The sequence below is a fragment of the Poecilia latipinna genome, unplaced genomic scaffold, assembly GCF_001443285.1.
Source record: "Poecilia latipinna isolate Pla-1442-1.1 unplaced genomic scaffold, P_latipinna-1.0 Scaffold1403, whole genome shotgun sequence".
Classification (NCBI taxonomy): domain Eukaryota; kingdom Metazoa; phylum Chordata; class Actinopteri; order Cyprinodontiformes; family Poeciliidae; genus Poecilia; species Poecilia latipinna.
Genome location: NW_015114019.1, coordinates 121404 through 145931, shown reverse-complemented (window position 1 = coordinate 145931; position 24528 = coordinate 121404). Strand labels below are relative to the sequence as shown.

The 24528-nt window shown below is 38.3% G+C and overlaps 3 protein-coding genes across 3 annotated transcripts in view; all 3 read right to left on the bottom strand.

The window, feature by feature from the left end:
- Nucleotides 1-2475, bottom strand: part of LOC106962359 (ubiquitin carboxyl-terminal hydrolase 34-like) — a gene marked incomplete at its 3' end in the record, with an annotated part of 30336 nt that extends 27861 nt beyond the window's left edge. The window contains exon 1 of the mRNA XM_015056741.1: nucleotides 2105-2475. Within this exon, the coding sequence (XP_014912227.1) occupies nucleotides 2105-2147 (43 nt within the window). The remainder of the gene's footprint in view (nucleotides 1-2104) is intronic.
- A 603-nt stretch (nucleotides 2476-3078) lies between these two features.
- Nucleotides 3079-18525, bottom strand: xpo1a (exportin 1 (CRM1 homolog, yeast) a). The gene is made up of 25 exons (XM_015056748.1): nucleotides 17867-18525; nucleotides 17159-17292; nucleotides 16885-16986; nucleotides 16405-16477; nucleotides 16219-16280; nucleotides 16075-16119; nucleotides 15806-15987; nucleotides 15290-15338; nucleotides 15075-15194; nucleotides 14855-14983; nucleotides 14613-14771; nucleotides 13756-13938; nucleotides 13422-13560; nucleotides 12598-12779; nucleotides 12353-12509; nucleotides 11279-11442; nucleotides 11059-11193; nucleotides 10791-10974; nucleotides 10591-10697; nucleotides 8573-8767; nucleotides 8317-8485; nucleotides 6997-7131; nucleotides 6669-6828; nucleotides 5184-5280; nucleotides 3079-3977 (listed from the first exon to the last, which is right to left on the bottom strand). The coding sequence occupies exons 2-25, from the start codon at nucleotides 17282-17284 to the stop codon at nucleotides 3831-3833; spliced, it is 3201 nt and encodes a 1066-aa protein (XP_014912234.1). The 5' UTR covers nucleotides 17285-17292; nucleotides 17867-18525; the 3' UTR covers nucleotides 3079-3830.
- A 1087-nt stretch (nucleotides 18526-19612) lies between these two features.
- Nucleotides 19613-24528, bottom strand: part of fam161a (FAM161 centrosomal protein A) — a 10553-nt gene continuing 5637 nt past the window's right edge. Inside the window, exons 3-7 of the mRNA XM_015056752.1 lie at nucleotides 22827-24035; nucleotides 22429-22596; nucleotides 21209-21308; nucleotides 20105-20244; nucleotides 19613-20004 (exon numbers count right to left, since the gene is read on the bottom strand). Of these exons, the coding sequence (XP_014912238.1) occupies nucleotides 19728-20004; nucleotides 20105-20244; nucleotides 21209-21308; nucleotides 22429-22596; nucleotides 22827-24035 (1894 nt within the window). The 3' untranslated portion in view covers nucleotides 19613-19727. The remainder of the gene's footprint in view (nucleotides 20005-20104; nucleotides 20245-21208; nucleotides 21309-22428; nucleotides 22597-22826; nucleotides 24036-24528) is intronic.

Sequence of the window (24528 nt, the reverse complement as noted above, 5' to 3'; positions counted from 1 at the left end):
GCGGGCCGTAGTTTGGGGACCCCTGCTCTATACTATTAGTTTTAGAGATAAGCAAACATCATCAGTCAGCATTTCTTGTGACATTTAGCATTTTTAGCGACATCATCTGTGTGCAAAGTGAACATCTACTGCTGTGAACCTATGTTCAACAGGCTAAATGCTACATCAGCATGATAAACTAAAGATCATAACACCTGGAATATATTAGCCAAGATGCGTTACAATCCAAACAGTCCTTTGTTATATGAATATTACACACACACACACACACACACAGGCGTGTAGTGGGATTTAAATGAACCTTTCCGCCGACACACCTGAATATAAAATCTGAATTACCTCCTTGGTTTGACAGCAATTTTGCAAAAGCCTGGTCATGAACCATTCATTTCAGTCAGGTGTGTAAGAACAGGAAAGTGTCAAAAATCACTTTTATTGTATTATTCACTATGACTTATAAAGAATATTTTAAAATGTGCTGGTTCATTTGTAACTCCAAACTTGAAACTACTGTGTTTTCTTACTTATTTATTATAATGCAGCTGCAACTTTATTATCTCCTCTGTAACACTTAACAGCTGGTGCAAACATCACACTATACAAGAGAACAATATCACAGTAGCGAAGAACTGCTTTGATATAATAATGGGTAAATCATTGTACTGTAAGCATCATGTCTGGAAATAATATATTTCTCTGTTCCCTGCATTTGATGCCCTGTTACAGAAAGTGCTGGGGACATTGTGATGACTGAAAAGAAAGAAAACAACCATGAAAATATGGAAAATCTAAATTGTAATTGAAATACTCAGCAACAGAAACAGAATTTACCTAGACAGAAAACTTTTTAAACTGATTTGAATATGGAAATGAACTTTCTGGTAAGTAAGATCAACTGGAATGTGTGTATAATTGAACTGAAATTACCTTTTTGGAAAGTGCCTAGAGATGACTTGTTATGAATTGGCGCTATATAAATTAACTGAACTAAATTCTCCATAGTCAGGTTTAATAAACAGGAGCCTCTAGGAGAACATTTCCCTAAATCACTACCAGCAGACACAATAGCCTCGATCACAGACAGGAAAATCCCAAAATGTCAACCAGTTCATGATATAAACCGGTTTCCAAAACCATTATGCAAGTTAAAAAATGGCTGAGGATACCTAAAGCGCAAAAACCCGATGGTTACATGTCAGCAATAAAAGACATTATGTATTCATGACTTAAATTAACATTAGCCAGATCTGGGATGGCATAAACTAACAAAGTTGCCCAAAAGACAAAGGCATAACGGTCAAGAAATAAAACTATAACATAAAAGAAGAACTAAGTAAACATTTTTGTGCAAATTACGGAGGATTACCGACGTGTTTATGACAAAAGTCTGCGCCTTATTGCAGCCGTTAAATTTCTTGGCTAGCTTAGTCGCCGTTAGCTCCAAGAACATTTCACGGACTCTTCGAAACAAACACAAGCAATGTTTGTTTACGTCTAATTGTCAGTAGCTGTTGGTGCAATAGCATATTATAAAGATCTAATGCCGTTCCGAACAACAACCTCATCAGTCCGCAAAACAATGGGTGGCAGCGGAGTGGACAGCTAGCAGACTGACCTGACAAACACATCAAACAAAGTCAGCCTGCTCGCTAGCTCAAGCTGCTAACTCAGCTTGCTAACTAGTAAATCCGTCTTCTAACAATATTTATATCACTTAAATTCACCTTTGTTCGTAGGGGACAACAGCACTGAAGTGTTTACTGTAATGTCACACACATGGTGATTCCAGAGTATTTACGAGCTTGTTTTTTAGGGTGGTGTTTGACAGACAGGCCCCAAACTAACTGCAATTTTGAAAGGAAGAAAGGCTTCAAGGTATTCATAGCAAAACGAGACAGACCGATGTGAAAACACGAGTGTCAGCCACTATAAAATATGTCCACAGGATGTCACAACAATGAGGTCGATGTGGTTAATATGCATGCATAGAAAGGCAAGCTAATCGAGAAAACAAAGTTATATTTAGCTAGCCACCATGCTAACAATGCTAATATCATCCAGCTAGTTCAGTCAGCAAAATACAAACAAAATGATTCCTACTTACATTCATTTAAAACCTCCACCAGCTCGGCGCAGTTTTCACACATTGTTCATGAAGAGGGCAACTGACTGTGCTTACTCAAACCATTGCACTGAAAACTGTTGTTAGTTGTTTTGGAGATAAAAAAAAAAGAGGCCCAGTGCAGGGAGTGATTGGTGAAGGTTACTCCACTCAATGAAATCAAACAGCGGGGCGGAAGACGTGCTTTGCATCCGAGTGAAGATGATGAACACCGAAAAGGTAAGAGGCACTGAAAGGTAGAAACCGACACAGTCACCAATCTGAGCGTTAGTTGGGAGAAGACTCTGCAGCCATGTTGAAAAAGGAGGGGAGGGGGGTCGATACAGCATGTAGGTAGTTCGGGAGTTTCCGTGCTCTCTTCGTCGGTTCGTTTTTGGCTCAGCAGTCTCGCGATATTTCTTAAACAACCACTCTTTGTCAGGTGATCTCAAGGACATCGTAGGTATATTTTTCCTAATTTTTAAAAACTTTAATAAAAAAAGGTTTTTAAATAAAAAAAAAATATTTTTTTCCTCATTTTTAATTAACTTCATTTATGAGCAAACAAAAATCCAATTCAAATAAAAATATATAAATACAGTACACAAGAAATCAATTGAATGGGGGAATATATACTGCTCAAAAAAATAAAGGGAACATTTCACTTTAATTTTGTGTGTGGCTCCAAATCTAGGCCTCCATTTGTTAATACATTTGATTTCCATTGATGATTTTTGTGTGATTTTGTTGTCAGCACATTCAACTTTGTACAGAACAAAGTATTCAATGAGAATATTTCATTCATTCAGATCTAGGATGTGTTATTTGAGTGTCCCCTTTATTTTTTTGAGCAGTATATATATATATATATATATATATATACACACAGACACACACACGTTTGGTTCTCATTGACCCAAATATACAAAAAGAAAACTTAATGTCTTTTGTAATTTTGTAAAATTCTGCAATGTTAAAACTTGATCAAGCTGCTTTTTATTGTAATCTCAAGGCACTGGATGGTTCAAAAATACATTATAATTTGAAGAATGGGCATACAGTTGTTTTGTAAAAATAGCCAACTTTATATGGTACTTGGAAAGGTTTACAAACAGGATGATCTGCACACAACCTTCAGTTACACCCAATAGCAGAAGCAGAGCTCCAACCCGTTTAAGGACAAAAAAGCAAGAAACAAAAAAATAAAAATTATCACACTGACAAAAAACAAGGACCGAGCTATCCTTGAGCATCACATTCATTCTATTCAGTGCACAAAGCACTTTTGAAACCGAGCAATCTTTCACATTAACATGGCAAAAGTCTTAACATTATATTTTACATATTAACAAAGAGCAGGAGTTGAATCTATTGAGTTGAGGGATTAAAACTAACCTTTAATTTTTTAAACTTCAAGCAGATGTAAAAGAACAGTGTTGCCAATCAAAGCTTTAATAACAAATTAACAAAAGATGGCATGTTACACACAAAAACCTTTGTATAAAATAAGATGGTAAAGGAAAAAGAAAACATACCAAAACTGATGGCGATTCTCATTTACATATAAACATTGATTTGGTCGACAAACAACCGAGTGCCAGGGTTCTTCCTATCGGCCCAAATTCTCTTTCCAAACAATTTCAAATACTTCAAAATACTTGAAAAGAAAATCATTCATGAAGAAGCATCCTCGCGGCTCTGAGCTTGTTCTTTTTACGCTGCAGGTGATTTAGTCGCACATTTCCTCTGGCAGCTCATGGGGGTTCAGAATGCCAGGCACAGACATCTGCAGCTTGTGTTTCTCCTCCTGAGCTTGGCGAAGAGCCGATTCCCGCTCCTCCAGGAACAGGTCCGTCGTGTCCTCACCAGCAAACTCCTGTTGGACCACCAGAGATCAAGATCAGAACCGCTCAAATCCAGCTGCTAGATCTGAAGAGCAGGCTACTGGAATCCAGTAAATTATTTTACTTTTATCCTTTTGAAATTTTCTTTCCAACTGGATTTTAGTTATAATTTGCCTCTACATAACTATTTTAATAGTGTTTTGCTTCTAAAGAGAGTATAATATCAGACTATTTATAATGTTTCAGTAGATAATCTAAACCCAAAAAGAATTGGTCTGAAACTGGTTTCGAGTTAGATGTTACAATGCTGATGGAATTTAAAGTTGTTTCATCTTCACATATTCAACTAAAAAGAAAAGAGAAATCCACTTCATTTAACGCTTTTAGTTTAGTATTTCAGAGCTTCGATTTTGGGTTTAATGTATCCAAAAAAAAAAAAAGTACAAAGTTTGGCTTTAAAACTGTAAAGCTTCTAATAAAACCTATATGCAAAACTGAACCCAAAAAGTGAATAAGTCAAATATATATATTGTGACAGATGGATTAATAATAGAACATATGTCTCAATTTTCAATAATTTCACAGAACGATCCAGAACTGCTCAGCATTCTGGGAGATGTAGGCAGAGGAAAAGCTTTATCTGCTCCAACTCTCACAACCATAATTTTAAAAGTATTTTTGACAATTTAAGAAAATCATATTTGTGTAGACTAAAAAGGTACACACTGTTTTATTTTAATTTTTATTGAATTTATTTAGCTTTTTTCTGACTTTATTTTTTCTACTTTGTAGATTTTAAGACCTTAATACCAATATGACCAATGTCTGCGGTTATTTTTTTTATTTTATTAAAGTATTGTGATATTTGTCACTGTGTTAAATATCCTCTATGTAAGGTTTGAAATAAAAAAATAAAAATAAAAAACCTAAGCAAAGTTGGTGGAATCAACTACCTTGCTCACTCTGGTTACCTAGCAACCTGCCGAGTCACTTGTGGTTACCTAGCAACTACTGAGTAACTTTCACAGCGGCAGTTTAATATTTCTCCACTGCTTAAAACTAAAAAGATATCTGGGTGAAGTGGACAAAATGATTACAACGGCTCAAGAGGAAATTGTGGCTAGGTAATCACATTAAACCCCAATAAAATATAAAATTTTTTAGCTTTAACAAGAGAAAATACAAACAAAAATGTTGGAAGGGTATAAATACTTTTGCTAGACGCAGCTTTCACTGACCTTGATCTGCACTAGGAAGTCCCTTAGGTGCTCCTTGAAGGCTGGGATGTCCTGGTTCAGGCTGAACAGACCAGTTACAAACACCTTCACCTGGGCACTGCACACAACATTTCATCAGGGTCAAGTGAAGAACATTTCCAAAAGGAACAAAACAACGAGTTTATCTTGTAGCATGTTCCTTACAGTTTATCTGACATTTTATCCAAGTATATAAACTAAAAACTATCCTATCACAGCAATAAATGCATTTAGCTGTGCAGTCCATCAAGAATTAGCAGAAGAGAACCATTTACAATACTTTTATCAAAAGCCAAATGTTGATGTTAACTTGAAAGAAAAAAAATTATAATTTAGCAGAAAATGTGAAAAATACAAGAGATTTATGATAACTTGAAAAGCACAGCCAATTCAAAAGAGTAATTAGAGTCAGGCGTCACAAATTAGGAATCATTAGATGTACTGAAGCTTACATAGCTCACTAGGGAACATGGGAAATATTTATTTTCCCACGCAAAAGTATCAATTACTAATCCATTCTTGTGACATCTTGAATACTGAAAGTCTTTCAGCTACAATATGAAGTTTATGTAAGGCGTCCAAATTTTCTATCTTTTTTTTTGATACAAACACATATTTAAGTGTAAAAAGACAGAAGCAAAACAAACAGACCAAACATGAACCTGCTCTCTCTCCTCTAAGACATAAACAGAAACTTTCTGTAAGAAAGAAAAGAAAAAAAATGCATCCAAACTATTTGGAATATACGAGTCATTTTCAAGGGTGTAACATTGCAGTTGACCAGTCAACCATTTTTCTGCATCAAAAAGGTGAGAATGCTTTAACACGTTTTCACTGAGGCTCTTTAAAATATAACAGATTTGGAACACATCAAGAGTCCACCGCACTGAACCCCATTGAAAACCTCCTGGTTTTTCCACCAAACATTGATTCTGAACTCTTCTTAAGTTAAAACATTAGTGTTGTTGTTTCTAAATGAATATGAACCGTTTTATTTGCATTATTTGAGGTCTGAAAGCGCTGCATCTTTTTCGTTATTTTGACCATTTCTCATTTTCTGTAAATAAATATTACATTTTTCCTTAGAATTACATGTCAGTAGTTCATAGAATAAAGGAACAATGTTCATTTTACTCAAACATGAACCTATGAAATGGAAAATCAAGAGAAACTCAATTTTAAGTGGTCTCAATTTTTTCTAGACCTGTATGTGCAATTTTAAATTGACATTTGTCGTCACTGTGACTGCATACAAAACAAACCGAGGTGTATTTGCCAATTTATTGCGAGAGAATGCAAAAGAAAAACAATATTCATCATCATGTTGCCTAATTGATTCCAGGAGCTGGTACCTTCTGAATGAAAATATAATTTCATTTCCTTTTCCCAGTCTAACCGTGTTTATTTCACATCCTAATGGTCAGACACCAACACGTGCAGCAGAGTTGTGACTATTTGGTTTCTTACTCTTGTAAATGAGGGAAGGCCATCTTGAGCAGGTTGGCGATGTATTCCTGAACATGCAGCTGGTTGTTGGTGGGGTTGGTGGTGCTCAGAGCAACACTGACTTTCCCTTCTTCCACCAAGTTAAACATGTAGGCCAAGATGGTGGCATGCATGGTCAGACCTGCAGACAGAAAGAAGCAGCTCATCAGTTATAGAAATACAAATAAAAACATGGCATCTTATCGTGAGGGAACTGGGTAATAGGTTTATACAAGTAATCATGAGGAAAACTTTAGAATGACAACCATCAGAAAGTGTAGCGACATATGTCAAGGTCAGCCTCGTTTACCTGCAGTGTGTGACGTATCAGTGACCACAGAAAAGATGTGCTGCAAGATATCACAGAAGTAGGTCTGGTAGAAGCTCTGTGCTGCTGCCTCTTCTGCAGAAACATTCTGCAGGAGCGTGTAGAGGATCTGCAGGCCTGGAGGCGATCAAACAAACAAAGCTTTAACAGCAGACATTCATTTGAGAACAACAAAAATCCATCACTAAAAATGACAACTGCAGGTCCATCTTTTAATCATCAGGTACAGGTGAAGAATATGACAGAATAATAAACAGAAAAGCAATAACCGAGACTGGGTTATCATTAAGTGGTCTACATTTGCGTGTTTATTTCAGGGGTATCCAAAGCAGAAGGAGGTTTTTTTCTTGGGACTAATTTTCTGTGACGTCTCACTGCAACTCAAATATGATACAAATGGATCCAACCTGTTCAGGTGGCTGATCCAGATGGAGATTTTTATTTTTAATTAGGGCAAAATTATTGAGGTCAAGTTAAAATCTCCTCACAGAAACGTTAGGGTAAAACATCAAGTGTTTTTTTAATTACTACATTTTTTGTATCCTGTAATTTAATAGTAAATAGGACCAGATTTACACAGTGACTTTTACTCAAAACCAGATTTTGGTGCATCAAAACAATTTACCAAGCAAACTTTTTTTTTTTAGCAATTCAAGCACGCAAAAACCGCTGGCATTTAAGCCAAAAAATAAAAATACATAAAGACTGCATTAGATTAATTACAATATTGCACTTTTACTTTATTGTTATGCAGGCTACAAAAAAAATAAAAAGTGTGATTTCAGTGAGTTTAATTTTTAGATACAGTTTGGACACCCCTGTTTCATTCAGCTCTAGTTTATGTGGCAGCTAAAGTTAATCAAGCAGATTCCACAGTGTGAAACGTGTCTAGGCCTGTTGTAATATTAATCAATTGCCTGATAAATTAAAATGAACCCAATAATTTTCATTTGCATGATTTGTTCCTTTTATTCTTCTTTTTTTACCAAAAACTGAACGACAAGTCTTCACTGTGGCGTTTTGGTTTCAAATAGCTCTTAATTTGAATGACAATTATGTTTACAGAGACTTTCTAATTCATTTTATTTGTTCTTTTATTTACTTTAGATATTTAAAATGTTTTCCAGTTTCAGTGTTAAATATTCATTCAAATTTAAAGTTTATTGATCTTTGAGAACGTGTCATTGCATTATCATGCCTTTACCATTATATTACTTGAAAATGGTCTCAAAACAACAACGTTATTTATCGTAAAATATGGGAGAATTTACCATCCAGGATAATTCATTGCGACAGGCCTACCTGTGTCAGCCACGTTCCTCATGGTGTGCTTGAAAGCCCAGATGATGGAGTCCAGAATCAGTTTGAACTGGGCTGGAGCAATGGCCAGAAAGGCGGGGAAGCACTGGGACGTGGCAGCTTGGAGCAGGTAGAAGAAATGAGTTCGGTGCTCCGGGAATTCTTCAAAGTCCTGAGAGCAAAGGAGAAAACCAGAGCAGAGCTGAGGTCAGCACAGTTTCCAGCAGCACTGAGCTCAGAGCGTTAATCCTCTGCAGACCTTGTTGATCATGTTTAAAGTGCACTCAAAGACTGCGTCGAAGATCTTCGGGATCTCGCTGGTGATGTGAACTCCCAACTTGTTGACTATAGTTGCCATGGTGCTGAGGACTTCAGGTTCTCTTGCAGCCGGGACGTTCCTCTGGTAATCGATGAGCACGGCCTCCAGCAGGGGGGGCACAAAGTTCTCTCCCACCTTAACCACAGACCAACAAACATCTTTACTGTTTTCAGTTCAATTTCTGATACACCTGTTTATGTATAACACTTGTCTATTTTACTGTGCCATATTGCATTATTTCAATCTGTCAGATTAAATAGTTATATAATCTGTTACTAATTTATATTGCAGCTTAAAGAGAAGTGCAGGTGAAATGTCATCAGGGAGAAAACCAAAAAAAAAAAAAGTCTTAACTGTTTAACCTCATTTAAGCACTGTGGGACAGATACAGAACTCCCAGAATGCATTGCAGGGTGACATTCAGGGCTGTTCCCCATTATAACCAAAACCAGAATACAGGAGACTTGCAAGATATGAATATTTCCAATGGAAGAAAACATTTCTTCCCAAGAATAGAAATATATTTTAGCTTTTTAAGAAACTATTTACATCCTAAATGGGCAGAAGTTAAAATTTTTACTGAAGCTAAAGATATCTGCTTTGACTTTAAGTCCCACATGGGGTTTTAGAAGTAACTTCTACATGAAAATATAATCAAATAAATCAAGAATAACTCCATAGCTAACAGCTCTAAATGCAAACTTTTGGTACCTGTGTATAGATAAGACACCAAAATATGTTTATCCAGTTAAGCACTGTTATAACTGTTACCGTGCCTGATTTATTAGTGATAAATATGGTACATTTTAAGTTTTTTTTAAAGATTTTTTTGGCTCTAGTGGCCATTATTTGACAGTCAATCGACAGGAAAGTGGATAATGAGAGAAGGGGCAGACATGCAGCAAAGGTCGCCAAGGCCGGTGTGATGGCAAGCCACACAGGGTGAGATCCACATTTCATTAATAGTTAGTTTTCACTTTAGTTTGTTTTGTAAGTTTAAGTATTTATATTTTTTTTTCCACCTTCCAATGTTTATATGGAGTGCACACGTATTAACACTGCAAGGTCGAAATTTATTTATGTTGTATTAATATTGTTTTCTTTGTTTGAGTTACCTGGGTGTTTGGCTCCCCTTCCTGGTGGATAAAAGGCGTGGCAAAGGGCTGAGGTTCCTAAAGTACAGCTGATGGCCTCATTGGACTGAACCACCTGTGTCATGCTGGGGGGGGATGTTTTTGGGTTTATTTTATTGTTTGTGTTAATTGTTAGGTGGCAGCCATTTTGTTTTCCCCTATTGTGTCCATATGGTTTAGCTAAACCTGTATTTAAATCCCCTTCTGTGTCATTTCAGTTAGGTCAGTTTATTGTTTTGTCAGTTATGTCTTCGTCTAGTAATTTATGTTGACCTCTTTTATTGGCATGCCTGTTTAATTGTTATGTTAACTTTTGTTCATATTTTTGGGTAAATAAAACCCACCCCTTTTTGAATTCAACTACCTGTGTTCTGCGTTTTGTACTGCCTGGTCCCTGACAGCCGGGAATCGAACCTGGAAAGCCGAGTCGAGGACCAAGGCCTCCATATGTGGGTTGTGCCCAACCCCTGCGCCACCACAGCACATCCAAATATGGTACATTTTAAGTTTTTTAAAGCCTCGCCTAAATAGTTATTTAAATAAATAGTACAACACTATAAATAACCAAGAGAAAACCTCAGACTTATGTCTGCACTTTTAACAAAACTTTAGCAGATCTCATCAGTACATTAAATTTACATTTGGTTTGGTTTTTACACTATTTTTTGTTGTTAAAATATGGTTTTGCTATTCTGATGGGCTCTGTGCACTTAGAAACAAAATGTTGGCTTCAACATTTAGAACAATGCCTCTCTCTATAAACTGTGTTGTAAGAAAGGAAAAAAAACGGATAAAAAAAGGGCAGGAAACAAAGGGCAGCCTCACCATCTGAGGGTCACTGGAGCGACTGACCCAGCCTGAAATCAGCTTGAGCGTCTCCCTCTTTACTGTCCTCATGCTCCTTATCAAAGGCTGCTTTGTCACCATCTCGCCTACACAGATGTGAGAAAAACAAACAGTTTGAATGAATCACCATTATCAAATATAAATACCAAAAACATGAGCACAAAGGTTAGTCAGCTGACCATTGGTCTGGACGGCCGAGGAAATGTTTTCACTCAGACATTTGTAGACGTTGAGCATGTCCAGATAGATTCGACCCAGCTGGACGACAAAGGGATGTCCGACAGCTTTACAGGCCCGGACGTTGGTCTTCAGGATGCTGCCGAGCTGGCGCACCGTCTCTGCATCCTTCAGAATGTCCACATTCTGCAGCAGAATCCAGATTTTAGATGCAGCACACACTGTGACACAGAACCCTTGATAAAAACGATTTCCTGATGTTGTTCTCACCTTGGTGGCTTGCTGGATTATGCTGTCCCAAACCTGGTTAGGGAGCAGCATGTACTTCTCTATCAGAAGCTCCTGAACCGCCTGGTCCGTCTGAGCGCCGATCATGTAACCCACGGCCTCATAAAACGTGTGAACCTGCAGACAACGCAAAGGAAGGGTTAGCTCGATGTTCCTGTATGTTTTTAGTCACACTGATGGTGTAAAATGCTTTTAGACTGACCTGCTGGGGCTGCAGGTCGCAGATGATTGTGTTGATGTTGCTGAGGATCTCGTCGATGAAGGGCATCACCTCGCCCACCTGAACCTGAACAAAATGACGGCGGCACTTCTGAGCAATCTTGATGAACGTGTCACAAGCCATATCCTGGACGCCATCATGAGTCTCTGCAGTGAAAGAGCGTTACAAAAAAAAAAAAAAGAAAAATTAATTCAAATGTTAAATCATGGAGATGCAACAATGTTCTCTTCATGCTTTAAAGGGATCCACAATTAGTTGCAACAGTAAAAACACTGTAGGCTGTTTAGTTTTTCATAAATTTAAATAAAAATGTTACAAACTTTGCGATACGCAACATTAAGCACTTTAAATATAAACTGGAGCAAACTGAAATACAAGGCAACGCAGAAATGATGAGGGGGAATAAAGATGAAGACCAAACGGAGGAAGAAAAGAGATTCAACCAAAGAAGCTGCTGTTTGTGTGGCTGCTGCTTGGAAACGCTAATCCGACAGGAAGCTCCAGTTTCTAACTCGAGCCGTTTAAAGTTAGAATGAAGATCAAAATATTTTCTCAAACATATTAGAACGGAGAATTACAAAGGCTTAACGATGCTACAATGTCACTTAAATATATTCATTTGTAATCTTTCCAATTATTTTGATGTTTGTTAGCTCATGCTAATGGCATTAGCTCATGCTAATACATTAAAGCAGTACATCACAAGCTGGTCAGGTCTTGTCTATCATGGCACATAGAAACTAACATTTTTCAGGCCTTCACAACCTTGACTTGTTTTTTTGTTTATAAGCCCTTGTCCACTATAACCTCATCATCGGCCCAGCATGCATTGCGCAGGTGAAAGAAAAAAACGGCAACCTCCATTTTTTGGTGGTGAAAAATAAAGATCTACACATTTTTTTGAATTATTATGAGTCTTCACACATCACAAACAATAACTTTTAGGTTAATAGGAAAATCACAGCTTGTTTAAGCCAGAATGATCAACTGGTCATGGATGCCTTTAAAATCTAAGAATAAACATACAGACTGGTATGAAACGCCATTTTGACTCACCATGCATGAACTCAAACAGCTTGTTGACGACTGTCTTGAGGAACTTCCAGTGAGCTCGCAGGAAACGGGGATACTGACCCACGATGTACATGATGTTTGACGCTATTATAGCCTTATTATCTTTACCCCTTTTCTGCTCACATAAGCCAAGCAGGTCCTGCACAGATAGAGTTACAAATACTGTCAAGAACTGGTAACAACATTATGTAGTTCTTACTAAACAGAGTTTCTTCACTGCATCCCACCTTAATGACAGTAACCAGGAACCTCTTTTCGTCCTCCTCATGCATCGCCCCGCTTATAGAGCCGATGGCCCAGCAGAGCATGTTCAGGTTCCTCCATGACCACTCGGTGCCGTTCACCTGGTTGTGGAGCTTCTCTGTCATGATTCGCTCAGTGTCTGCGTAGTCCAGATGTGTCAGATATACTGCAGGGATTCAGACACAGGGAGAAATAAATAAAACAGCAACACTGTGTGACGCGACGCAGACTTGATTCAAAGTTTCTGTAGGTTTCAGCAATTGAGACTTTTTAAGACCTTTAATGTCACAGTGAATGAAATTTATGACTGAAAGAATTATAAATACAGGGGACAGTTGGGGAAACTTGCTGCATAAATATCAAGCATAGCAAAAACTCTGAACCCGGCTTGGTGCCCACAAGAGGTGCTAATTAGCTAGCTAGCTAGCGAGGGTATATTAGCAGCAAGTTACTGGTAACCTCAATGGAATCAAGTCACAGAACACAGTCAAGATGTCTGCAGGTGACTCAAAGTTTTTCCTGACAGAAAAACTTTGGGATAAAATAAAAAGAAAAATATTAAAAACTACTTTTAAATAAATTTGATACATTTCAAGGTCTTAGTTTAAGACTTAAAGTGTGGACACAGTAATTCTGTACACATTTTGTTGTAAATATAGTGAAAAAATATGGAGGCACCAAACAAAAAGAAAAAATCAAAAAGGCACTTTGTACTTGTATACTAGAAAAACATTTAGATAGCTACATTAATACTGCTAAGATGAAAAGCAGCAACACAGTCTTGACCCACAAATGTCTAACTACTCACCAAGAGTTTCTCTCATGTTCTTGTACAAATTGATGGCGTCTGTGTCCTTCATGAACTCTCTGACCACCTCGCCCTGATCATTCTCCACTACCAGCACCTCCTCTGGTTTGGCCATGCGGCTCACCATCAGCAAACGCACCTGCAGGAGGAAACGGACCGACGTCAGCAATCTGTGACCGCCTTCGAGTCATTCAAGTGACTCAATGAGCTGTTTAATACCTGCATCTGTACAATAAAACATCTACGTAGTGGTCAATAGAAACATGATCAAATAAAATAGGATTTAATGCTTCTCAAACATGATTTACCATCAGAGTAAAAAGATTAAGCTCACCTGGGACAGCACAGGCAGGTAGAGATGTCGTCGAGGAGGAACGTCAGACAGCAGAGGAGTACTTGAGGTGGAGAATGGGCTTTCTCTGTACAGTTCTGCTGCCAAGTGGTTCCAGTACTCAAGGCAGATCTTAAAGATCTCCGTCTCCTCCACCTCCGACACCAACAGCATGTAGTGCAGGGCCTGGAGAACGGAAAGAGTTTGAGGAAGAAATTAACAGAGATTACTTCATTGAATCTTTAATCTCTTTGGAGATTTAAAAAAAAACAAAAAGCAGCAAAAACAAAAAAAGAAAAAAAAAGAAAAAGCATTTGTAGGGTTTGCTGCAATTGATTTTTTCTAAGTAGGGCTGCACAATATGTGTAAACATTACAAGGACAACATCAGGTAAAATATACCAGTTTTCTTCTTACTCTGTGTGAATTTTAGCATTTTTGTCATGTCATTTATATCCGGTGTGAGCGTTTAGCATAAACATTACAACATAAACTCTTAACATATATTTCCCAACAACTACTGCCCTCTAAACAGTCATTTGCAATATGAATATTGTGCATACTGATGTTGTAAAAATGATATATTTGTAATATATTGTGCAGCCCTAGTTTTAGTTTTATCCACTGGGGAAATGTGTTGCTTTGGTTCAGGTAACAAAATCTGGAGCCCATGAGCAACAAAACTTAAAGAAAGAAAAACTGTAGTCTGAAGGTTAGCCCCCATTTCTCTTAACCACAATATAGCAGAACTAATGTGAATCATACCCTTGAGCTTATGTTTTTAATTAAAGTAAAACCAAGGGAAGGGAAATGAAAAAATCTAGTTTCTTTTTAAGAACAGAGACGGTTCAGCGTTTCTACCTCCATGAGCGTCTCACGCAGGTTGGGTCGTTTCTCGACCAGCTGCCCGTGTTCTTTGAGGAACGTGCAGAGAAAAAGACTCAGGTTCTGGATGAAATTCTGCTCGTCGTCTTTCCCGTTGGCATACGCCACTTTGATGTTAGTATTCAGCGGCAGCATCTAGGCAAGCAAAGGCACCGGTTTTCACTTTGGTTGTAAAACAACCAGTCAGTGAACTGCAACATGGTAAAAGTGGCGCTAACCTGTTTGAGCTGGCTCATGGTGAGAGTGAACAGGTTGACAAACTGCTCCTCGTACTGATTGACGCTCACTCCAGCAATCTCTGTCAGACATTTCAGCGTCACGTTGCGAAACATGGGAACGTTCAGGAACTGAAGGAGTAAAGAAGGAGAAGGTCAGACTGAGACACATCACCTGACCCAGGGGAATGTTGAACTTCCTCATTCATGTTTGCTGGTTTACCTTGTAGACCAGAGTACTGATGAGTTTGGTCTCAAATATGTATCCTAAAGGAATCCAATTTAGAAAACGCAGGAGAGTCTCCAGAGTGGCGTGGACCAGAGGTGCGTTTTGGGAGTTTTCCTTCACAGAAAAACAACAGAGGAACAATCGGTGATTATTCCGAAAGAAACTAAAATAAAAATACTGAGAAGTCTCCAGACTTTTGACAGTCTTACCATTACAAACTGGCACAGCTGGAATATTTGAGAAAACTCATTGCACATGCTAAAAAAATGAGAGAGGAAAAAGCATCGTTAGTGACAGTAGGATTAATAATTTAAGATAAAGACGTAACTTTACAATCAATAATACTGGTGTTATCCAAACAATAGTTTAATAACAGTACTTATTAAACTAAGTACTCACAGAATACTTAGTTTAATAAGTATTCTTATTATTAGTTTAATAAGAATACTTATTTGACAGAATACAATTTAATCTTTAAGACTATAAATGACTAAACACAATAAATGACCCTACAAAATTCAACGAGGCTTATTGAATAAATAAACATGCAAATTGACATTTTGTTATCATCTGACTATTAGACGAACCGCAGCTTTTTTAATAAGTCCAACTTGAAATGAAGTTTTCAAGCCCAAACATTTTTTCATCTGTTTTTTTTTTTCCTGAACCAATAGTTAAAGACTTTAAAGGACTCCCCGCTTTAAATGATTTTTTAAATCAGTAACCTGTCTTTGAGGTGTTTGGCCTTCACTTGTGTCATCTGGCCACTGGAGAAGTCGAACACTTCTTCACTGAGGAGCTTCAGGATGATCATGTTGTTCTGACAGAGGCTCTCACTGGTCCGACTGGCACCAACAATATCACTGATGAAGGTGGGCCAGTGTTTGGGCCATTCTTGTTTCAAGATCTAAATAGACCAAAACAAAGAATCGACTGCCATCAACATTCTACGCTTGTTAGTTATTGTGTCTGTCCATAGATTTGAAATCATTACCTGTACGAGAATCATGTTGAGCTTTGAAATATACACCCCTTCTTTCTGCAAAACAAATATCAAAATTGCAGAATGAATAATGAGAGAAAGACTGACATGTTTTGTGTGTGAAAGTTCAAGATTTCTCTATGACAACAACTTTACCTCCATGTTTGCAGGGTCAGAGGAAGTCTTGATAATCAACCCAACAACATACTTTTTGATTCCTGGAAAAGTCACATTTTATTAGCAGATGCTTGCCAAACAAATGCAGACATGACTTGTGTTGGAGAGCTAAACAAACACCAGAGGTGGTCAAGCCCATTATGCAGCATCAGAAGTAAAATTTACCTTCACACTGATTTCTTGGAAGAATCTTCCAGCGTGTTTTGATGACTGCCTCCAGAATCTGCAGCGCATAGTACTGAGGAAAATGGAGAGATACAACTTTAAACCAGGTCTTTAACCATGAGATCCAGTGAACAGCGAATAAAGGAAGTAACACAATGCAGATTTTCATTATCTAATATGTTCAGAAAGTAAAATCTGCACACAATTTCCACCTTTTGTTTTTTGTCCCCTTTTACAATGAATAGATAATCTTGAGCCATTGTTATGAAATACAAAGAACTGAGGAAATCAGGCTCTTGAAGGGCACATTCCACAAAACCAACAAACATTAAAATGCATATATAAACCAGTAAAAACACTGAAATTAGCATGGAAAAGAGTACTGGAGAATAACCTTCCATTTTAACACTGGACAGGAAAAAATTAAACATATAATTGTAAATATCCCCTTTACAAAATCCAAATATTTTAAGTTCATACTTTAGTCTTCATATTTTGAGAGAATTCCAGAATGGTATCAACCCTCGTCCACGCATCAGGATGGTCCTTCAGGTTTGTTAACACTTCTTGAGCCACTCTTTGCTACACAAAACCAAAAAAATGATTAATATTATATCAGAAATGCAGTAATCAGCTCTGGTTGTTTAATTACCACATCAAATTCTGTGAAAAAAATTTATTGTTCAAGTCTGCATAAGAACCTTGTTATTCCTCCCACACAAAGGCAACGCTGACAGAAGAAAATGTCCCTCACCTGGTTACCGATGTCATGGTACATAGAGTTGACAACACTGTCCAACAGGTTGATGTCCAGTTTCTGATTGAAGTCCAGCAGTTGTCTGGCTGGATGATCGGCCAACATGGTCATTTCAGCTGGCATAGAGCTTCCTGTGGCGTTTAGGAAAATCTAGTTTAGATAAAGACTGGCAAAACCTCAACTTCATAGTGCCATAAGACAAATCATAATACATGTATCTATATTTACAAGTGGAATTTAGAATAAAATGTGTATGTGTATATATATATAAAACTTGGAGGAGGAGATTAACTCAATCTAACTTCTCAAGTCTTAAAGACATGTTGCAATCCAAAAGCAAACACAATGAAGCGTAAGAGACGAAAAGGTAAATGTTGTAGCACTTTGTGGGATGAGTGCCTAAAGTAGCGATATTTGACAGTCAAACGATTAAGCGGCCTAATGGGAAACGGCGCCCCCGTCTGGCAGCACAGGAACACAGAAAAGTGTCTACGAAAACCCAAAGCATAGACGTGTTTTATAGAATAAAAATAGTTTAAGCAGGAAAAAGGGTCGCTTAAACTCTAGCCGCATTTCTTTGACTTTTCTATTTATCGCAGCATAACAAGAAATAAGTCAAAAAGTTTTATTATGAAACTCGCGGATGCTAATATTAGCCCACGCGAACTTAACTATTTAGCTAGACGATGCTCGGGATTTACTTACCTGGTATGTGCAGTCCACTTGTCGTAAAACCAGTGTAATGTTGCTGAATGATCTTGTAGCTGGAGCTCGGAATGCTAAGCGTCTTAATACGTTGAAAAGTATGTAGCGTTATCTCATTGCGACCACTGATGCTACACTGCAGCTAGCACTTGCTAGCTAAAGGCTAACGCTAGCTTCCGTAGATGACAAAAAGCAACCAACGCCTAGTTAAAAATGGCTTTCCGCAGTATCCTTCGACTTACTTTAAAACTACCAGTAGCGCACAATCTTTCTTTTACTCAGTCACTGTGAAAAAGAAGCCTCTTTTCAGCTATCGGCAACTACATCCGACTGTAACAGCTAGTACCCCTGCTAATGGAAAAGTCATTGATGATTTAGATCTGCTGGCTAATAAATCGTTGAGCTAAGCTAACAGCAACAATTTCACGGAGTCACAGTTGGAGCGATATTCCGAGTCATAATCACGAAGTGAAATAGTCTAATTTTATTTCTTTTCCAATTTGCACATTGTACGACAGCAGAGATGTTTTAGGTCGTGGAAAAGTGCTCTTCCTCTAAGCTCATGCTTCCAACTGCAGACCGGTTAGAACCGGTTGAGACCGGGCTATTCATTCTCGGTCTTTCGGCCCACCGCGCGCCGCGTAAAATTTGGATCATGCTCCCGCCCACTAACCACGCGATTGGTTCCTTCGCTATTGACATCACACTGTGCGTCACACGAGGCGGAGTTGTTCATCTGTCGCTTGTAAATTCTTTATATGGTGCGACATGAGCAAGAGCTTGCCAAGAAGAGAAGATTTGCTAGTGCACTGCTCAACATGTGATGAATTTAAATTTATTTTTCTTTTCTAAACTGTCTTATGTAATAAATGTGAATTTGATCTAAAATCAATAAGTGTAAGGATGCCTTTTGTATATCATTGAACCAAGTAGGTATTTACTCTAATCCTTATGGGACGTTATCGGACTATAACGTTATAGGATTATTCACTCGAAATAGTTGTAAAGTTGGAAATTAGTCATTCTTTGTTGAAGAGCATGAATACATTTTGGAATATTTGAAATGTCATATGTCAGCAAGGGGTGATTATCATAGTGTTACCAGGAAATCAAAACCTAAAAAACTATTAGGAAACCATCAACTTCAGAGTTAAATTTAGTATTTTTTAACAGATACTAAATATTAATCTTATGTATGAGACTTTATGTTGCTTTATTTTTCAAAATTGTTTTATGTTGTTAAATCTACAACTGGGGACATGCACTGCAAATTAGCTAAGGTTTTCGTTTATACCTAACACTTGTCCCCATGCAAATAAGCAACAAAGAAAATAAGAAAGATGTGACAAAAAGTATGATTGACTAATCTGACTGACAAATTTTTCATAATTCTGTAATCTGCTGCTTCGTAGCAGTTTACCGACCTTAGGAACTACAAAAGTGACATATTTTCACTTTGCATAACAGTTCATTAGGAGTGTGTGTGTTAATAATTGCTTGTCCTTTGTGTCTCAATCTCAAACTGGTGACATGCTCACCTCTTGCTCAATAACTACGACCCAAAAAACCTGCAAGCATAAGACTCTACAGATGGATGGGTGGATTCTTTTGCAAGGTATAATTCTCAAGGTGTGGGCAAAACATATGACGTATGGCTGTGAAATGTATCCAGCCTATAAATAACAATTATGAATCCAACTTTTGACATTAATGAAAAGTGAAACAAGGGAGAGATTTCAGAAACAATCACAATGGCAGAAGAATTCATGTTTATTTTTACAAACTAAAATTAAAATTACAACTCCGTATCTATTGCAGAGCTCATGAATAAAAGCATTTGTCTACATGCATCTTAAAGTCGTCAGTCTATTAATTCTTGCTGCCTATCGTCAACTTCATGCTCGCTGTCATCCGAGAAATTCTCATGATCGTCTGAGTAAGTGTAGCTTTCATCAGAGTAGTGTGGATGGTCACCATGGTGACCGCTGGCGTCTTCACTCTCGCGGTGGCTCAGCGAGGCCTGATCACTCTTCTGCTCCTCTCGTTCTTCGTCATTATCAGAAGCACAATTAATGTCTTCATCATCCAGGGAGACCTTTCTGTAGTGAACAGTTTTAAAGTCGGCTTCTCCCTGATCACTAGTAAAACAAAAAAACAATCAGCAGACAGAAATTGCTAACAATATTTTTTTATTTTTACACTTCTTAGCCTTTAAATTAGGAATGATTAAATGCTTACCTCTGGGTATTGTCAATGGCTGATGAGATTTTGCGCTCAGACGCTGATTTGCCCGCCTTGCTGCTTATAAAGTCCTCGGTCACCTCGGATCCCTGCAGGGTTTCGATGTAATGCTTCTCTGCTGCCTGCTTAGCATTCTTCTGTTAGCATGAACAGGTTAAAAAAGGAGAAATTAATGACTTCTTAACTAAAGTTTTGTTATCGATAAAATCATTTTTTAATGCCTGTGTTGTTTTTATACAACAGTGTCTGTGGAATCACTGTTTAAACAGCACACAAGAACATTAAGGACTAAAAATATGTTCACCAATTACATGTTAAAGTATTTATGTATTTATGAAATTGTAATTGTTCAGAGAGAAAGTAAGAGAAAAACAATGAAACAAAGAAAGATTTTGAACAAAAACAGTCACAATGTTACAAAAATATAGTTTAAATAATATGAGAAAAAAGTTACATTACAATAAAGTTGAAATGATACAAGAATAGGGTCTAAATATTACCAGAATAAAGTCGTAATATTTTGAAAACAAAGTAGTAATTTTATGAAAACTCAAAAAAAAAATTCTCATTAAAACTTTTTTCTTGCAATTTTAAGATGCTCTTCTAGTAAAATCAGCAGACAGAAATAGCTAACAATATTTTTTATTTTTACCCTTCTTAGCCTTTAATCAGGAATGATTTAAGGCAAATCATTGTTCTGCCAATCTTTGTTGGCAGAACAAAGATTAAAACTGTATCTTTGTTCTTCCAACATTATAACAGTATTCTCGTAATTAAACAGAAATTCTTGTAGTCTAGGCTTAATATTCTGTTGTACAACTCACTGAACGGATGATTGAAACAAACAACACTTTTTGAAAACATTTTCTGTAATTTATAATTTGTTTTTTAGAAAAGAAAGCGAGGGGGAAAAAAGTATTAAAATTGGACATTAGATTTGGTAGAAAAAAATCTGGTTTTATTTTTAATCCATATCGCCCAGCCCTAATTATTTAATATAATAACCTTTGCAAATATTGGCATTATTGAAATTGAAACTAGTCTTTATTTTGTAAATGCATACAAATGATGGGCGTGTTTTTGCTTTGTGCTGACACTCACCTGTGTGACCTGCTCCAGCAGCAGCGGCCTTCCTTGCACTCTTTCTCGCATCTCTCTGATCTCCTGCCGATATTCCCTCTTACGCTGAATGTCTTGTTTCCTGTCGGGAATAAAAATTCAGTGTAAGCCTTTCGCAATAAGCAATGGATCAATTAGTCGCATGATTAATTAAAGTGAGCTCAATCATTTTTATTCTGATGATTAATATTTTTGAAGGGCAATTTTGTTTACAGAGAAGTCATAAGCCATTTCATGTGTGACTTTTATTTCCTTTTTATTTATTGTTTTTGATTGTTGTGTTTTATTTTTATATTTAACATATTTTACAGTTCCAGTGTGGTTCTGTGCAAAATAAAGTTTATTAACCTTTGAGAGGGCAAATGCACAATATTGTGTAAGCATAGGAGACAAACTAGTAATCACCCAAAATCTTGGTATAGTGAAGGACTCTGACCTGAACCTTCAGAGTCACATAAAGACAGATACAAAGTCGGCCTTCTATCACCTGAAGAGCATTTCAAGGATTAAAGGACTGATGTCTCAGCAAGACCTAGAGAAACTCATCCATGATTTTATCTCTATTTGCATTGATTACTGCATTAGTCTCCTCACAGGTCTGACTAAACAAATCAAACCTCCAGCTGCAGCTGACCCAGAACGCTGCCACTGGAGTTCTGACTAAAACCAGGACGTTAGAGCACATCACCCAGTTCTAAAGTCGCTACACTGAGAGAAAAGACTTTAAAATACTGTTAACTTATGAATCACTGCTATCGTCATAGCAACCTTCCAGACCTCTCAGGTCTTCTGGTTCTGGTCTGCATCCCAAGAACCAGAACCATTCATAGAGCAGCAGCATTCAGTGTCTATGCACCACACATCTGGAACAGACTTCCAGAAAACTGCAAAACAACCGAAACGCTGAGTTCCTTTAAATCCAGACTAAAAACCCCTCCCGTTTTAGAGTTGGTTTTGAAACATAATGAATGAAACATTAATCAACAATCTGGCGTATATTAACGTTTCTAACAATGCCACTTGACAAAATGGAATGTCTGTTACTGGTTTTCACAATTGGTGACTGTATGACGTTTTAATGTTTTCACCATGTAAAGCCATTTGAACTGGCTGGTTGCTGTAATATGCTATACAAATTAACTTGATTGATTGCCTGATTGATAAGTGACATTTAATCAAACTGGTAAAACCACTGTGCACACCTGAACTCTTTCAGTTTGCTCTTGTTGGTCTGTGAAAGAGCAAGATGAGGGTCATTTGCTTGGGCTCGTTTTAAAACCATCCTCTGCAGCTTCTTTTCTCTCTCCCTCTGCTTTTCCATCCAACGCTCCTCTTCTTCCTCTGCCTTCTTCCTCTGCTCCAGAGCTTTTCTACAAAAATAATTGCAGTCACAGATGGAGGAAGGTTCGGAGGAGATGACTTTGGCAAAAGGAAGGGCAGGGGAAGCTATTCTGGGCTGGAAGCTGTTTTAGGACGAGACAGCAGGTGTTGGGGTGGGGGTGTGGGGTCTGTTCAGGACCGCTAAACGGGTCATCAGAGTTCAGAGCCTGTCACTATTTCTACTATTATGGTGGAATCCTTTGGGGTCTTAATTTGGTACCTCACAGCTTCGTGACGCTTTTTAGTAGCGTCTGTAACTTTGGCAGGAAGCAGCTCCAGACTTCCCGACAGGGACGAACAGAGGCTTGAGTTGGGGGTCCGCGCCGGCCCAGGGCTGATGTGGGGCCAGCGCAGCAACCGCGGGCTGCTCTGGTCCTTCTCGATGTCGGCCAGAATGCGCTCCCGGTGCGAGGAGATCTGGGACGTCTTCAGCTCGAAGGGCTCGCACGCCGTCGTTGTCTTCACGTCCTTCCGCTTCTCCAGCTGCTTTTGGAAGCGTCTGTAGCTGGCGTTGAAGTCGGGCACCTCTCTGTTTATCTGAGGCTTGTGGGTAAAGCCTTCGCCCGGTTCGTGTTTGGGCTTCTTCCGATCATTCAGGCGCCGTGTGAGCATGCTGGGAGGCTCTGAGGAACTCCGGAGCAAGTCCTGGACCCTCATATACTTCTTGATGGAGCGATACAACTCGTTCTCCTTCACCTGATCCCCTGACGCGGCTGCATACACGGATTTTGGCACAGGCTTGGCTTTGAAAGGCTTTATCTTCTCGCTGTCGGCTTGTTGCTGCTGCTGCTGCTGCTGCTGCTGCTGCTGCTTCTGCTCCTTCTTTAGTCTCTCCCTCTCCAGGAAGCTGAAAGGCTTTTGAAGGGCTCGGAGGTGCCGCGTCTCGCGATCTCGCATGCTTCTCCGTTGCTCCTTGTTGCGCTCCTGCATCTCTTCGTAAACCGGAAGGTGGACGTGTGCGGGTACGGGGCTGGCCCGGAACTGCTTCTGGCATTCTGTCAGCTCCTCCAGCTGCCTCTTCAGCTCCATGTTCTCCCGTTCCACCTCGGAGCGGGTCTTTACGCCACGCTTCAGCCTCTCAGCTTCACGCAGCGTCATGTGGAAGGGTTTTGGGACGGTCACGTTGGGTTTGCCGTCTTCCTGCTCACTTTTGTCCCTTCTCTTCCTCAGTCTCCTCTGGTCTCCAGGCGCGCTGTGCACTGAGGAGGAGGACATGCGGTGGTTGTTGGAGGGAATCTTGAAGTCCTTCCACATGTTCTTGATGTACTCTTTAGGAGAGAACAGAAGGCCTTTTTCCACCGTGTTGCTCCAAGCTTCATTTTCGTCGGATGAGTCTGACTGCCCAGAGATCCACCGGAGCTCAACAGCAGAGTGCGACTTTCTCAAAGGATGATGTGAAGCTGCAGGGTTTAAATTTGACCAGAGCAGCCTGAAAAGAGAAAAGAGACATTTTAATACAGCAATTGAATATTATTCTGATATTCTATCTGGTAGAGGTGGGAAGAGTACACAAAATTGTACTAAAGTAAGAGTAGCTCTACTTCAACATATTTTTACTCAAGAGTAAAAAACTATTTGGTAAAAAGTCTGAGTTACTGATCAAATTATCAGTTATTTAGCATTTAAAAAGTACATAATCAGACAGACAAAAACATAAAGTTAAGTGGAAATTTTGAGATTTTAAGGATCAAAATGACAATAATTCATTATAATATAAAATCAAGCAAAATATTTGTTTTCCAAATCAGTTTCTTTCAGTAAACTCACACTGGGTAGATTATTCAGAAATTTTACTTAAGTAAGAGTAATGATAATTACCAAAGTAAAAGTAAAAATACTCCTAAAAGCACTTTTTTTTTTTTTTTTTTTTTTAAAAAACTGGGGCAATGTTGGTTTTACAACTTACTAAAAAGGGAAAAATT